This window comes from Ochotona curzoniae, unplaced genomic scaffold (genome assembly GCF_017591425.1).
Source record: "Ochotona curzoniae isolate NIBS_2020 unplaced genomic scaffold, NIBS_Ocur_1.0 contig_2861, whole genome shotgun sequence".
NCBI lineage: Eukaryota > Metazoa > Chordata > Mammalia > Lagomorpha > Ochotonidae > Ochotona > Ochotona curzoniae.
Window position 1 is genome coordinate 3,735,884 of NW_024465620.1, and position 16,561 is coordinate 3,752,444.

At 56.0% G+C, this 16,561-nt stretch overlaps 1 protein-coding gene across 1 annotated transcript; it reads left to right on the forward strand.

Annotated features, from left to right (window-relative positions):
- The first annotated feature begins 1,801 nt into the window (after positions 1 to 1,801).
- Positions 1,802 to 15,857, forward strand: ZSCAN5B (zinc finger and SCAN domain containing 5B). Its single transcript, XM_040978184.1, has 4 exons — positions 1,802 to 2,176; positions 4,909 to 5,223; positions 6,807 to 7,257; positions 15,718 to 15,857. Exons 1-4 carry the CDS (start codon positions 1,802 to 1,804, stop codon positions 15,855 to 15,857), a joined length of 1,281 nt encoding a protein of 426 aa, XP_040834118.1.
- The last annotated feature ends 704 nt before the right edge of the window (positions 15,858 to 16,561 follow it).

Below are 16,561 nucleotides of genomic sequence, written 5' to 3' on the forward strand. Positions count from 1 at the left end.
TCCAATGAAAAAATAATAAAAATAAATCTTTAAAAAAAAAAAAAGAGATTTATTTTTTTATTGCTAAGTCAGGTATACAGAGAGGAGGAGAGACAGAGAGGAAGATCTTCGGTTCGATGATTCACTCCCCAAGCGGCTGCAACACCTGCGCCAATTTAAACGCAGGAGCCAAGAGCTTCCTCCAGGTCTCCCACGCGGGTACAGGGCCCAAGGCTTTGGGCCGTCCTCGACTGCTTTCCCAGGCCACAGTCAGGGAGCTGGATGGGAAGTGGGGCTGCTGGGATTAGAACTGGCGCCCATATGGGATTCCGGTGCATGCAAGGTGGGGACTTCAGCCACAAGGCAATCTCGCTGGGCCCAAAATTGTAATTTTATCTGGCACAGACGCTGTTGAAGACCATCCATGTATCTTTTTCCAAGATGTTTGTTTCCCACAAACTCCTTGATCACCTCCATGTGCATAGATTGCTGAATTTTAATTGGCATTTCCCTGCTGATGGTAATGATGAGTGCTTATCCATGTACCTGCTGCGTTGGGATGGCTTTTAGAAAATGCCTGCCGAGGCCCTTGGCCAGGGTTTAGGCAGTTACATGTATGTATATACATATATATATTTAAATTTCATCACCTGTTGAGTGCGAGAAGGTTGCGAGAGAAGGAGACACAGAGCAGGATGCCCCATCTGCTGCTCTGCTCCCCAGCCAGAGCGGGGCCAGCCGAACCCAGGGCCTGGAGCTCTCCGAGACTCGAACCCAGGGCCTGGAGCTCTCCGGGACTCGAACCCAGGGCCTGGAGCTCTCCGAGACTCGAACCCAGGGCCTGGAGCTCTCCGGGACTCGAACCCAGGGCCTGGAGCTCTTCAGGACTCAAACCCAGGGCCTGGAGCTTCCTCCAGGACTCACACAGGGCCTTGGCTATTTTCTGCTGTCTTCCCAAATGCATTAGCAGGGAGCATTTGCCTTTGAAAACCAGCCTTTTTTCCCCCCTTGGTTTAAAAATTGCCTTTTAGCTGACGCCCGCATCTGGGGCGTGTTACGGAGCGTGTAACGGGGAATGGTGTGACAGCCCTTCCGAGGTGACAGCCCTTCCGAGGTGTCCAGGGGCACTCAGTCTCAGGTCTGTCCTCGGGAGTGAGATGAGCGAGCGTCCATGAGGTGTGCCTCGGTGCAGTGGCACGCGAACGGCGCATGACCCGGGCTGGGAGAGGAAGCCGCGGCCTCCCTGCTGGGCGCTCGGGAGGACTCTGCAGTCAGCACGGTCCCCTCGGGAGGACTCTGCAGTCAGCACGGTCCCCTCGGGAGGACTCTGCAGTCAGCACGGTCCCCTCGGGAGGACTCTGCAGTCAGCACGGTCCCCTCGGGAGGACTGTGCAGTCAGCACGGTTTGTAACATCTCCGTGCCACTGAACTTGTGCATGGGGGAGGGGAGCCCATGCGAATGCCGGGCCAATTGTCAGGTGACAAATCTGTTTTTTCTCTGTTATTTCTGAGTAAGTGTGGCTAATTGTTGGCCTTATCACTGTATTTTGACGGAAACATCAGAGGAAGGGATTTTTGTTGCAGTTGGGTGTTCAGGACGGACCATAGCCCTGTGGCCAGTCAGGAGGGGCAGGCCTCGCCCGGTTCCACCCGTCATATCTGCACCAGTGGTCGCAGGATGAGATTTATAAGGGAGGGGAGGGCGGGAAGTCTCCCCACCTGCCTGCTTCCTTTTTTCCTTCCCAGCCTTTTAGTGAATCCATCACTCAGGTCAACCACGCCGACCTGAAAGGCAGCAGCTTCTAGAAGGGCCTTCTCCAAGATGACTTCAGAGCTGACGTGGTCTCGGGAGGGCAGCACTGGCCCCGAGCTGCCATCACCTGTGCCGGCGCACGACGCTCAGCCCGAGCTCCGAGGTGGCAGCCCCGAGGAGTGGCACTTGAGGTTCAGAGCGTTCAACGGCTGGGAGAATGCTGACCCCATCGGAGACCTCAGGGTGCTGCGTGAGCTGTGCCGTCGGTGGCTGCGGCCCGAGGCGCACACCAAGGAGCAGATCCTGGACCAGCTGGTGCTGGAGCAGTTCCTCATCTCCACGCCTCCGGATGTCCAGGTGCTGGTCAAGGAAAGTGGTGTGACGAGCTGCCAGGAGCTGGAGGAGCTGCTGCTGCGAGACAGCCGGAAGAAACCCTCGAGCTGTGTGAGTAGCACCCTGGCGCATGCCACTGGACAGGCAGCAGGCACAGAGAGGGCGGGGCAGCCAGGCCAGGAGGTGGCCCCGACCCTGGAGGTGCGGGCAGCTCCCACCCAGCCACCCGCCTGGGGAGAGAAGCGCTAGTCCAACCCCTCCAAGTTGCTCACTGCACACGTCACTGTCGCGTGGAGCCAGGGCTGCGTGGTGCCACTGAGGACGTTTTGCCGAAAGACGAGGGGACGGACGCTGCCCCTTCGAAGGGCTCAGGGGAAGTCCGAGCGAGGGATGGTCTCTGCGTTTTCCCCAGGGGCCACTGAGTGGCGGCTGCGGGCTGGCTCGCAGGCTTTGGACTAGCTCAGGATTTGTTCACATTTGGGAGCAGTGACTTTAGGGGTGAGATATTCCTGCCAGGCCCGAGGCAGTACTGCGGGCTCTGCCTCTGGGCATCTTCCAGTAGCAACAGCCAAAATACACCTCCAGCCCTTGCCAGTTGTCCCAAGGGTAAAATCTTTCCCTAGCTTAGAGAGATGTGACTGGGCCAGGGGAGTTGGCTTTTTGACCTGGTGGTTTAAGTTCCCCAATGCTTGGAGGAAATGCGAAAAGTGGGGGCAAGAGGCCGGACTAGGAACAGGTGTGCCTGGGCGGAGGTGGGGTGGCCAGCTGGGGATTCTGTGAGATGAGGATAGAATAGGCCTTGTTGAACACAGCATGGCTACATTCTGCAGTTTCCTGGAGCCTGGAAGTGCCTGGGGGAATTGGCTTCAGGCGATCGCAGCATGCCGCCTCCCATGCATTTGCGTTGACGCTAGCAAATACCAGATATATCCTGGATCCTGGGTAAATAGGACTGGCTGGGAGAAATAGGAAGGAAGAAGGTTGTACATAACCGGGATGGGAGTGATATTTTGAGGCTGATGTGCGAGGCAGAGATGGACACTCCACTGGTCACTCTTCCTGAAGCGTTTGCAGAGGTCAGGCCTGGACCTGGCCAAGCCGGGAGCCAGGTCGCAGGGAGCCAGCAACTGCTGCCTCCTAGAGGCGTGGCAACAGGTGGGGTGAGGGAGCAGAGCCAGTGACCGCTGTGGCATGCAGTGTCTTCATCATCACAAAGCCACACCTGTCTGGCTTTGCATCACCAGTCCTTGCTTGGTTGACTCTCCTGGGAATAGGGAGGCCCAGCTGTCAGATGTGTGGCTGGTGAATCGGGTAGCCCCCAGCCCCCAGCGAGCACAGGTCTGGGGACTTCAGCGAATGAGTTTGTGGGAAGCAGGAGTGTGGGGTTAATGACTTAATTGGTCTGTTGATTACAGAGCCAAAGTGGGCCTTTGCAGGGGCTGTGTAGTTAATTAACATGGTTGGTTTGCGCTGTGGGAGATGAGGCTGGGAGCCTTGTCCAGACCTGGGTGGGGGGGCCTCGGCCGTGGCCTCGGCGGGTGGGGGCCTCATCTGGGCCTTGGCGGGTGCTCTAGCAGGTAGGGCACTCAGCTGGTGGGGTCTTGGGAGTGCAGGTGTGGGCGCTGACGGAGCCTCTGAGGCTCATCTGGCAGGATTACTCGGAGGGCTGACCGCCCGGCACACCTCGGGCAGGTTCTGGAATCCCACTGGGCCACTGCTCCCCGGCAGGAGTGGGCAGAGAGCCCTTAGGAAGCCACCACTTGGGGGTCTCACTGAGGCGGGTGTCACGATCAGAGGATGAGAACGTAATCTTCAAATTCTACACTAACTTTTGTAAGCCTGTAGTTGCAGGAGCCAGATCAAGAGGCGGCCGAGCTGGGTTGAAAGCCTGATGAGTGGTCTGTAAAAAGCCTGGGGAATGGAGACGCCTTTAATCCCATTCTCCCCAGAGCAGCTTTTGAAGCACAGGGTACTTCCCAGGGTGGTGCAGAAGCCCCACTGGTCACACTCAGAAGGCGCATGGCCGGGACCTGGTGGGCAGGAAGTCAGGGATCCGTTTAGCTAAGAAAGAAGCACTCTAAGTTGCCAGTCCCGCTGGGGCTGAGAACTGTTCTAGGACACTTGTGGGCCAAGGGAACGCAGAACAGTGTGCGTGTGGCCAGCAGCAAGGAGGCGAGCGGATGTGAGGGGTGGGCAGGCATAAGAGAGGAAGTAGGGTGGCTGGTGCCGCAGGTCAGCGGCCACCACGATGCCCTGTGGAGCACCTGACGCCAGGCTCCGGCCGGGGTGCCCGTGGTAAGGCTGGCATTTGCCCAGAGGGTCCTTGTTGCTCTCCATAGATTTGGAGACCAGTTCTTCCAAAGGACCCCATGTTGGTGAGCTTCTAAAGGCCCATGGTGGGGCAGGCGGTGGTGATGTCCATGCAGAGCAGCCTGAACGGGCTTGCTGTCTGCTGGGCTGATTCTGAGCTGGTTACATGCAGCTCGTGCCCCCCGAGAAGCCTTACAGGGCATACGACAGTTACCCTCAGAGGTGTTGTGTTTTGTCTAAGATTTCTTTGCAAACCAGAGCCACAGGGAGAGTCCGAGAACCTCCACTGGCTGGCTAACTCCATCGGTGGTTGCAGCGTCTGGGGCAGCCGGGCCAGGCCAGATCCCAGAGGGTTGGAGCTGCACCTGGGCTCAGCTGAGTGGCCGGAGCCTGGCACGTAGGCCCTCATCAGCTGCCTTCCCAGGCGCTTTAGCAGGATGCTCAATTGGAAGTGGAGTGGCCAGTGCCCTGATGCGGGGTGCAGGTGTCGCCCCCCCCCCACTGGGGTCTGATGTGTTTCCCCCCCTCCCCAGTCCATAATCATCTCACAAGGACAGAAGTTCCTCCTGTGGAAGACGGGGATGCAGATGGTCGGATCTGAGACTGGTGTTACGGATGACGTGATGGAATTGTCCGGGCAGCACCTACCCTCTTGGGCTGAGATGCCACCTGAGGAAGGCCAGAGCGCAGCCCAAGCCCTGCAGGTGCCGGCAGGGATGCAGGCGCTGGCAGGGATGCAGGCGCCGCCAGGGATGCAGGCGCCGGCAGGGATGCAGGCACCACCAGGGATGCAGGCACCACCAGGGATGCAGGCGCCGGCAGGGATGCAGGCGCCATCCGGGGAAGTGGTGAGTGTGCGGTGTGGGGATGGTGTGGGGAGGGCACAGGGGACCGCGAGGCTGAGGTGAGATCACGTGGACCCGGACTCACTGACCGTGGGCTCAGCACGTCCTCGGATGCTCCTGGCCCTGTGAGCCACGAGTCGTTGATCTTTGTCCCTCTGCCAGTAAGTCTTTCAGCGTTAAGGGTGCAGGAAGTAGGCTCTAGATGGATAACTAAAAGCTAGTCTCCCCATGGCTAGTCACCTCAGAGATACTTCTAGAAATGATTGGCCGAAGGAACGGTGTTATAATAACTGAATCTTCATTAAGAGCAGTGCTCACCCGGGCTGTTTTTTTTTTTTTGCAGGGGGTGTCTGGCAAGTTTTGAGTTGCTGACGTGGGGAGTGTTAGCTGCATGGGGTTGGTGGGTCCAGGGGCCTTCCTGGGCGGCAAATAGGACAGCCTGCAGCGGAAGGAGTGTGCAGCCCCGTGCAGTCCCGGTGCTGCCAGTGTCCGCTGCAGGGACAGAAGGAGGCCACTGCAGAAAGCTCATGGGACATGTCCCTGGCCAGTACCTTCAGGGTGGGCATGCTGGTGCAGCGGGAGAAGCCGCCTCCCGTGCCGCCGCACCCCGTCTGCTTCTGATCCAGCCTTCTGGTAAGGCATCCTGAAGGAGGCAGGTGACGGCTCCTGGGCCCACGCGGGAGACCAGCGGCGTTTTGTGCTGCTCGCCGCAGGCTGGCCAGTCCTGGCTGTCATGGGTCATGTGGGGAGTGAACTGGTGGATGAAAGCCCTCTTTTTGCTCTGCCTTTCAGATGAATGAAAACGAATATGTATTTCTTAAAGAAAAGCTTATTTTGGTATAAAAATGTTCTAAAAGCCGACCGCAATTGTTTTTTTATAACAGGCATTTTCCATGATTTTTTTTTTTTTGAAGACTCTTTATGTGCTTGAAGCACTAAGGGCAGAAGCCATGGGCCTGGTGTGGTGGTGGGGGGGCGACAGGGAGTGCCCCAGAAGCCCCCAGGGCACGGCCACAGAAGCCCCTGTGAGCGCCAGCGGGGCTGGCACGCCCTGATTGTTGCCTTTGTCAGGGAGAGGCACCCCAGCGGAGGAACACTGCTGTGAAGAGAGAACCGGGGGAGCCAAGCCCCAGGCCACACCTGGAGGAGGAGAGAAAGGACAGTGAAAGGCTGCAGCCGCTGGGGGCTCCTTGTGAGTGGGGGGCCCCCAGGGGCGGTCAGGTGCTTGGTGCTGGGGAGTTGGCCTCGGGGTGGCCATGGGTGGCTGGCAAGGTCCCACAGTCGGTCCTGCGGTGGGCTCAGGCTGACCGTGGGCGCTAGCTCAGCGCTAAACGCCACGCGTGGATTTGTTTTTTGCAGCAGATTCTGGGGAGGACGCCAGCGAAGCAGTCGTTGCCTGCGGCTCGGGTGCCGGCCCCCCTCCCGTCCCAGCTTCATCGCGCGGTGGCAGTCACATCAGAAAGAGGAGGTTCCCTGCCCAGGGCTGCGGGGCACACCCACAGGCGGAGGACAGCAGGTTCCCAGGAGCTGCCTGCCTGGCTGGGACGCCCCCGCACCCCACGGGGCCGGCCTCGCATCTCCTTCAGTGCGGGGACTGCAGCAAGAGTTTCTGCTACCAATCCCAGCTGGCCATCCACCAGCGGTCACACAGCGGCGAGCGGCCCTACCAGTGCAAGGACTGCAAAAAGGGCTTCACGCAGCCCTCCGACCTGCGCGTGCACCAGCGCGTCCACACAGGCGAGAAGCCCTTCGTGTGCTCCGACTGCGGCCACGCGTTCGCCCACGATGCCAGCCTGGTCACCCACAGGCGCGTGCACACGCAGGAGCGGCCGTACGAGTGCAAGTACTGCGGCCAGTCCTTCAGCCACAAGGGCAACCTCAACGTGCACTGCCGCATCCACACCAACTCCAAGCCCTACCGCTGTCAGGTCTGCGGCCAGTGCTTCCGGCAGCTGGGCACCTTCAAGCGCCACCTCAAGGTCCACGTGAAGACCGTGCCGCCTGAGCAGGAGCAGTGGCTGCACCGTATGATGGCAGGTAGCCGGGGCCTGGCACTTGAGGGAGGCGTGTGGCCTGCTGCCCCCCAGGATCCCCCCGCTGCCGCGCACCCGGCACCCGCCTGGCCTCTGTTGGAACTTCCCGGAGCTGCAGGTCCCCTGCTTCACGGGTTCCTGGATGAGAAGGCCCCTGGCACTCCTGCAGAAAGGCAGGCTCCCGAGTAGGGCGGCCAGTGCCCTGAGGGGTGTTGCTGGGTTCTGTTTTAACTGGGTGAGACTCGGCTTGCGTTGAGTGTTGTGCCGGGCATCGCACCTAGCAGTTTCATAGCAAAATTGAGTAGAAAGTAGAGATTCCTTAAAAAAAACACACACAAGGTGTTGCTGGGTTCCCGGCTGCTCCTGCTGTCCACGGAGCTTCCCGCTGCGGCAGGTCCCTGCCCGGCCGCGCACTGTCACAGCAGGACGTGCATGCCCGCCTTCGCCCCAAACATTTTAAGGGGGGAAAAAAAAAAAAGATATAGCTCACCTAGGCCAGAGACAGCCGGGGCATCCGAGGGCGGCTCGCCGAAGAATCCCGCGTTATCAGAGAAGTCAGGAAGATTCCAGAAGAGCAAAGACCCTGGCCGTCTGTGTGACCCCGCAGATAGGAATGGAGGGGCTGTGCCTGTGCCTAAGGGGTCCCACGGAGGGGTGCGTGGAGGGGTTTGTGGTGGGATGAGAACTTGAGTCGCTGCACTGAGAGGAGCTTGGGGACCAGCAGGATGGTTTAATGGGGGTGGGGGTGGGCAGACATTGTGTCATAAGCCGGTACTGTACACAGCTTGTTTGTTTTAAAAACTAATAGACAGATTTTAGAATTTGTGTAGCTATTATGGGAAAAGCCCAGCAGATGGCAGCAGAGGTCTTGTTGGGCCGAACTGCTCTGGGCCTCGATCTGTTTAACCGTTTCCGATGAATGATGCTGTTTTATCCGCAGAGGGAAGGAGGACCCCTATTCCTATCAAAATGGAAAACAGTAAAGTTTTAAGAAGAAATTGCTGTCTGTCTGAGGTTAAATTGCGCCATCATGTGCTACCTGATTTTTTTTCTTTTTTTAAAAAAGATTTAATTTATTGGACAATCAGATATACAGAGAGGAGGAGAGACAGAGAGGAAGACCTTCTTGCATTGATTCATTCCCAAGTAGCCACAACGGCCAGAGCTGCGCCAGTCGGGAGCCAGGAGCCAGGAGCCAGGAGCCTGGGATGATCCAACTCGTCTTGTCACACACACGTCACGTGGTAACCTTAAAGTCGAGATCCGGTCCCAGGACCTTCTGAGCACACTGCAGCGAATTTGTCTTCAACTCTAGTTCCCCTTCTGTTGACTTGCGCCAAAAGGCATTTGGCACAGCTCTTAAGGCTGTCCCAGTCCTGCGTCTGGTGGAGGCTCCGCTCCTGCCTCTGTACGTGGGAGGCAGCACCCTTGGCTCAGCTCTGGGCCCTTGCTGGGTGAGGCCTGGCTGTCGGAGTAGCAGGGCAGGAGCCAGCAGGTGCCGCCGGAGGAGGACTTGCCCGGGATTTCCTTCTGAGGGCGGTTTCTTGCACAAGGTCTCTGCTGACTGGCTTGTGCTGACACTGCGGGGCGCTCCTGGCACGAGGCCTGCCCTCCGTCGTGCCCAGGCCGCTGCCTGGCTGCCGACTCCTTGGCACTTTTGAGGAGTGCAAGTCAGTGGTGTCACGTGCTGTCAGTCCTCCGTGGGTGTGGACCCTAACTCTGGGGTTCATCCGAGTGGCCCCACTTCACGGGCTGTGCTGGGGTGCTGGGGTAGCACAGTGCAGCGTGAGTCCCCTTCCTGTCCTGGTGCTGCTCGAGGCCATTTTTTTTTCAAATATTTTCTTTTTTGTTTTTAAGATTAATTTTGTTTTTATTGGAAGGGCAGGTATATATAGAGGAGGAGAGACAGAGAGGAAGATCTTCTGTCCATTGATTCACTCCCCAAGTAGTCACAATGGCCATAGCTGAGTCGATCCGAAGTCAGGAGCCAGGAGCTTCTTCCGGGTCTCCCACACAGGTGCAGGATCCCAAGGCTTTGGGCCGTCCTCAACTGCTTTCCCAGGCCACAGGCAGGGAGCTGGATGGGAAGCGGGGCTGCCAAGATTAGAACCAGCGCCCATATGGGATCCCAGCCAATGCAAGGTGAGGACTTTAGTCACTAGGCTAGTGCGCTGGGCCCTAGGTAATTTTTCTTTTAAGAATACTAATTTTCATTGAAAAGGCAGATTTACAGAGAAAAGGAACATGTCTTTCATTAACTGGTTCACTCCCCAAGTAGCCACAGTGGCCAGAGCTGCGCTGATCCAAAACCAGGAGCCAGGAACCTCCTCCAGGTCTCCCACACGAGTGCAGGGTTCCAAGGCCTTGGGCTGTCCTCAACTGCTTTCCCAGGCCATAAGCAGGGAGCTGGATGGGAAGTGGAACTGCCGGGATTAGAACCAGCGCCTATATGGGATTCTGGCACATTCAGGGCAAGGACTTTAACCGCTAGGCCACACTGCTGGGCCCATAAAAGTCTCATTGGTTTCTTTAAAAAAAGATTTATTAGGCTCCCCCAGCTGTTCACCCTGCTGATGGGGTGGCATGCCATGTGCATGCTGGTTTGAACCTGGCTGTTATACTCACCCAGCTCCCTGCCAATGCACCTCGGAAGGCAGTGGAGAATGGCCCACGTGCTGGGAGACCCAGAAGCAGCTCCAGGCTCCAGGCTTCCGTTGGCCTGGCTCTGACTGTTGGAATCACTTGTGTGGTGAACCAATGAATGCAAGATCTGATTCTGCCTTTCCAATCAACTTTATGAAAAGGCACACACACACACACGGCATGAGTGTATACATACATCATACATACAAGTTTTGTATCAAATACAGATCTACGCATCACAAACTGCAGAGGAGTCGGGAGGGCGTGGAAGGGATCCCAGTTTCTCTTAGAAAACCAATCAGATGACAAACATTGGACGTGAGGGGTTGGCCATCACCTCTGGCCATGACGCCCTGCGCGTGCGTCAGACATCCACCTGCCCCACCCTGTACACGGCTGCTCCCTCATGTGCTGATGGAAAACAGGATAGAAGCGACGAGCCTGGCCACCAGTGGGTTCGCCAGGGGCAGCGACCTGAGGGAAAGTCATCCTGGGTGAATCCCGGATGGTGACACGATGGGCAGGGCAGTGGTGCCGGAGTCCAGCTCCAGCCGAGTTCGGAGCTCGGGAAGGGAGCGTGGATTGGCGATAAAGAAAGACACGGACACAGACACTTGGCGCGTTCTCACTCAGCCCAAGAAAAAGCTGCCCTTTTTATTTCCTCAGACACCTCACAAGCTTCTACACAAACAACTAATTATTCTGTACAGACATTTGGTCACTCCGTCTGCACTTCAGGGCTAAGCAGGTGCCCCTAGAGATAATTCTGCAAAATACTGTATTCATATTCTTCAAAGCAAGCTATTATTTATTCTTCAACAGCAGCCATGGAGCGATAGCCAGGACTCCAAGGCCAAGGCACATGCGATGACCTGCTAATCAGTAGTACATTCCTACCACGTCTCTATTTCTACAATTCACTCATTATTTAATGGGAAAATAGATTACAAGGGAAAAAACGTAAAACCTAAGACAAAAGTTTCAAATATTAAACCCCCTACAACTGTAGGCTCTACAATCCCATAAACAGTGAAACAATAAATAAAATCATATTTATTTAATAAAAGCATCCTTAATTCCTCTAGCTAAAAATTATAAAAGCGGCTAAAACAGTTACATTTTCTATGCTCCAAAAAAATTACAGACAAGCTAGCCTTTGAGATAACAATAACTATATTTATTGCCATAGCAGTTTCAGCTCTCACTCCCATCACTTGCATTAATATTTAGGATATTTTCAAGCCCCTTCCCAGAAGGAGTGTCGCATGTCTGGGCCAGATTCTGAGGCAATGGTTAAGTACCCAATAAGGTGTCCAGAAATGGCACGGGCTTAATTGTGCTCCTGTGTGTAAATTGCCAAAGGCCCACTCACCAAGACATTATCAGTGACATTAACTCTCAAGCTCACATTGGTTGCAAAAACTGTCTCACAGGGGCAGACAACAATGGCTCAATAGATTACAGAATTCTTAGTGGGATGCTTGAGTGTCCGTGCAACCACGGGGTGAAACAGCGTCAAGGTGGTCAGAGAGACTTCCGCCTGACCTTGCCAAACAGCTGGAAGCTCCCCCGGGCCCTGCCACAGCTGGAAGCTCCCCCGGGCCCTGCCACACAGCTGGAAGCTCCCCCGGGCCCTGCCACAGCTGGAAGCTCCCCGGGCCCTGCCATAGCTGGAAGCTCCCCCGGGCCCTGCCACAGCTGGAAGCTCCCCGGGCCCTGCCACACAGGGGAGCTGTTCTCTCCACACCTTGGTACCACCCACACCCACTGCACGGACCCCAGCACAGTTGGTGGGGGTAAAGAGAAGCTTAAGGCGTGTTGCAATGGGCCTGAGAGACGTGGGTGGTCTGGCGGCTCCCACCGGAGGCCCCCCAGGAGGGGGAAGGCAGCTCATTTCTAGATGTGCAGACGGACGAGGCGAGCGCGGAGGAAAGTGCTGGATGCTGGCGTCAGCCTCAGCAACACGGGATGGTGGGCAGCGAGGGATGTGTGGGTGTGCCACATGACTGACTTGGGGCTGGTGGGGCCCTGCGGCCCTGGCGACCTGAGGGAGGACACGGTCTGCAGCGTCCTTTCAGGGCTACCAAGGCCGCAGTGACACGGCACTGCGTGTCCTCACCCCGCCGCGAGCAGGTGCCTCCCACACCGTCTTGCTTGGCTGCAGCGTGACCTCCCGCTCCGGCCCCAGGGACTCGGCCAGCGGGCCCGGGCGTCCCGAACGCTGCTGTCCCTTGCTGCTGTCCCTCATGGGTGACGCTAACACTCCTCTCTGCCGCCCTCCTTCCTGAGCCCTGGCACACTTCCCATGTTACGGAGCGTCAGTGGCTCTGAGAGCATTTGTCTTCCTTTTTTGTCCCCTTAAGATCTACTTACGGGCCCAGTATAATTGTTCAATTTATTAATCCTCTACTTCTAAGTGCCAGGATCCCATTTGGTGCTTGTTCATGTCCTGGCAGCTCCACTTCCCACCCAGCTCCCTGCCTGCGGCCTGGGAAAGCAGTGGAGGATGGCCCAAAGCCTTGGGACCCTGCACCTGCGTGGGAGACCCGGAACAAGCTGCTGGCTCCTGGCTTCAGACCTCAGACCAGCCCAACCCTGGTTGTTGTAGCAGTCTGGGGAGTTAACAAGCGGGTTGGAGATCTTTCTCACTGTCTTCCCTTCTCTCTACAAATCTGCTTTTTCATTTAAAAAGTAGTAAATCATTTATTTTTAATTATTTATATATCTTTTTACTTTAAAAATTTTGTTAAAGATATGTATATTTTTTTTTAATTGGAAAGTCAGATATACAGAGGAGGAGTGACAGAGAGGAAGATCTTCCGTCCCAAGCGGCTGCAATGGTCGGAGCTGAGCCGATCCGAAGCCAGGAGTCAGGAGCTTCTTTGGGGTCTCCCACGTGGGTGCAGGGTCCAAGGCTTTGGGCCGTCCCTGACTGTTTTTCCAGCCCACAAGCAGGGAGCTGGATGGAAACAGGGCGCTGGGACACAAACCAGCGCCCCTATGGGATCCCAACGTGTATAAGGTGAGGACCTTAGTCACTAGGCTACTGCAGCAGGCCCTCTATTTTTTAAGATTTATTTTGATTGGTAAGTGAGGAGATACAGAGAAAAACGTATCTGTCTGCTGGTTCACTCCCCGACTGGTTGAAATGGCTGGAACTGAGCCGATCCAAAGCTAGGAGCCAGGAGCTTCTTCCAAGTCTCCTCCATGGGCGCAGGGTTCCCAGGCTTTGGGCCGTCCTGTTTTCCTAGGCCACAGGCAGGGAGCTGGGTGGGAAGCAGGGCCATCCAAGGTGAGGACTTCAGCTGCTAAGCTACCACACCAGGCCCCAGCCTCCAATCTTGAGTCACCATCATCAACTAGCAAAACTTGAGTACGGAACCTACATCCCTGGTGAACATATTGGATATTATTTTCAGGGTGTATAGGTACATTGCCTTAAACAGTCCAACTTAATTAGCACTAAAATAAAACAGGGCACAGGTCTGTCAACCTCTAAGGTCCCGATTCCAGCTTCCTGCTCACGCACAGCGTGGGCAGCATCAGGCGGTGGCTCAAGTCTTTGGGTCCCATGTGGGAAACCTAGGGGAATCCTGGCTCCTGCCTCGGACCTGGCTCAGTTCTGGCTGTTGCAAGTGTCTGAGGAGTGAACCAGCGAGTGGCAGGTCTGTGCCCACGTCTGTCCCTCAAACCAGTGGGCTATCTAGGATGTGTCAGCCGTCGCTGTGACTTCCTCCTCTTTGCTCTTTGGGAAAGTGTGAACTGACCAGGACATGCACCTGCTGGCATCCGCAGAGGCGGGAGATGCAGGAGCGGAAGGGTGACCGTCCCCGGCTGCTCTCTGACTGCACGGCTAGGCTCACCCCCATGATGCTTTGCAGCACCCTTCTGGGCAAACACCGGCACCTCTGACGTTGATCCTTCATCTGCTCCAGGCTCTCACAAGCCTGCAGAGTTCCCTCCAGCCAGGGTGGGTGTGAAGGAACAGACTAAAGGACCACCCAGAGCCGCAGGGCAAGGCTGGGAACCAGACTGCCCAGCCGCGTGGGTGGCGGCTCCTGGACAGGGAGAGACTGCATCCCTCCCACTGGGGTCAGCCTGTGATGGCCCCAGGGGCTGTGCTCCGGCTGTCGCCTCCCTGTGGCCTTAATGTTCACCTTTGGTCAGCTTAAGTCACTGCCCTGTCCTTTTAAAAATTATTGTTGTTTTCAGAGCATTTAAGTGTTCCACACTGAAAACAATTCATATTGAAGTCCAACTCACGTAGCCATGAGCACTTCAGGCACACACCGAGTGGCCTTTGGTGTGCTCAGCCTCCAGCTGCAGTATGCATGGCCCTCACCCCCAGGGCCCGGCCTGCCCGAGCTGTCATCGCTCCTGCCTTCGCCGACCCAGTCTCGGGGGGTCCTCTCTGTCTCCTGCAGACCCCAGTACCATCCTCAGCTCTCCCCGGCCGTGAAAGAAACCCACAAACATAACATTGAGTAAAAAAAGCAAGATTTCCCACAGTAACATTGTAAGAACTTTTAATGTTTCATGTACTTGATTTCCACTTTATTTGATAGGGAGAGAAGAGGTCTTCCGTCAAGTGACTCACGCATCGTATGCCTGCAGCTTCCAGAACCCAGTGTGGGTCGGCTGCATGGCGGCCGTCACTCCCCGTGCCTCGCAGGGGGTGCACAGGCAGGACGCCAGGATAAGGAGCGGAGCCAGTGCTTCAACCCAGCAGCTCTGACCCAGAGAGCTTTCCATCGTGCCACACACACCCATCATACAAGAAACTCCCAAGTGTCCAACGTACTGTCACACAGGGAGGATCTTTCTGTAGGAAAAAAACTGTAGGAAATTATGCAAGCCACCTGAGGAACACCATTCAGTACTAAACACGAGATTAGGTGACGCTGACATTAAGTATGGTCAGGTGTCACTTCCCCATGCAGACATGTTCTGAGAAATACACCCCTGGATGACTTTGTCACAAACTAAAATGGCTATTAGATCACTAGAAGACATACTCTGTACAACTGTTGTTTTATGTGACTATAAAATATCAACATAACAACTCTTAAAAGCTTGCCACTTTCCTGATTGCAGTGAGCAGATTTTTACAGATTTTTAAACTTTTATTTGAAAGGCAGATTTATAGTGTGAAAGAGAGACAGAAAGATTTTCCATCTGCTGGTTCACTCTCCAAATGGTTGAAATGGCTGGAGCTGAACCAATCCGAAGCCAGGAGCAGGTGCTTCTAACTGGTCTCTCATGCGGGTGCAGGTTCCAAGGCTTTGAGTCGTCCTCCTCTACTGCTTTCCCAGGCCACAGGCAGGGAGCTGGAGGAGAAGTGGAACAGCCAAGAGCTGGGACTTGAACTGGTGCCCTTGGGGTGCTGGTGCAGCCGGTGAAGGTTTAACCCTCTATGCTACTGTGCCAAGCCCTAATCAACTGACACTACAAGAGGCGCCAACTGTAAGCAATGAACCCTTGCCAGTGGAAAAGGAAGGTAGAAAAACTAACCTGAGAAACCAGGCCTGAGAAGGACCCCACCTGGCAGGCCTGGGTGTGGGGAGCGGCCGACCCCACGTGTATGAGGGGCCATGGCAAGATGGCGGCTGGCCCAGGGCCAGGCGGTGGAGTTGGTCCCGCCAGCAGCAGGTAAACAGGAAGTCACAGGGATAGGCTGATGCCCCCGCTGTGATTATGTCATTGGTACTGGCCTATCACGTAGCGCCAAGTGGACCCACGGGGAGAGGTGATTGGTGGAGAACTGTATATAAGCAGCCCGCTTTCCGCCATAAACCTTTTGTTCACTCTCTTTTTGGTCCAGCTTTTCGTTTGCTCGTTCATTCGTCTGTGTGGGTGTTCGTGTGTTTGTTCGGTGTGTGTGTGCTGGTTGCGGTGGCGGTTCCAGCCCTCGAGATTCCTGTCATCTCAGTGTCGCTGCAGGATGGCGGCGCCTGGGCTTGAAGGCGGAGGGAGGCACCACCAGCCGAGGCGTGTGGGGGCCTGAGAGAGCTGAGCAAAATGCACAGCACGCAGAATCTGACATCTAAAGAGAAAATGAGTGCGGGGTTCCACAGCCACGTGGAACTGACTCCCCCAAAATAACCGGGGTGAGCCCGAGTGGTTGCCAGTCCAGGAGGAGAGAGGAAGAGGTTGTGGCAAGGAGACAGGCTGAGGGGAGATGAAGCAGGCTTTTGTAGGGCAGGACCCCGATCTGCTCAGGGCTTCGCAGTGGGCTTGTGGCAGGAACCCCAGCTCTTGAGACAGAACACGAGGCTCCCAGAACTATTTCCAGTCTGACACGGTTCTGCAATCAAAGTGACTATGGGGAACGCTCTCTGTGGCATCCTCCCGGATGTGGAGTTTTCTGTTTTAGGAGCCAACTTCCTTCACACCTCATTAAATATTCTCCCCTCTCAGTCATTTAGCAAATGTGGAAATGCCACTTAGTGCACCGTCCCTCCACCGACAGGCGAGGGGCAGCCCTCGGCCCGCGGGCTGCAGCATGACAAGCACCGCACACAGCTGGGACTGCTCTGAAGGCTATGTCAGGTGGAGAAGCAGCTTCCCGTGGGAGGCAGCTGTTCTTTGGCTGGCCGCGTGGGCATCAGCCTGCCTCCAGGCAAACTAGAGGCCACGTGTGGACAGTTAGTGCCCCCCCGGAGTCT

Coding starts and splice junctions, on each gene's coding strand:
- ZSCAN5B (XM_040978184.1), top strand. CDS start 1,802: ATGACTTCAGAGCTGACGTGGTCTCGGGAGGGCAGCACTGGCCCCGAG. Junction 2,177..4,908: donor GGAAGAAACCCTCGAGCTGT/GTGAGTAGCACC, acceptor CCCCCTCCCCAG/TCCATAATCATCTCACAAGG. Junction 5,224..6,806: donor AGGCGCCATCCGGGGAAGTG/GTGAGTGTGCGG, acceptor CATCTCCTTCAG/TGCGGGGACTGCAGCAAGAG.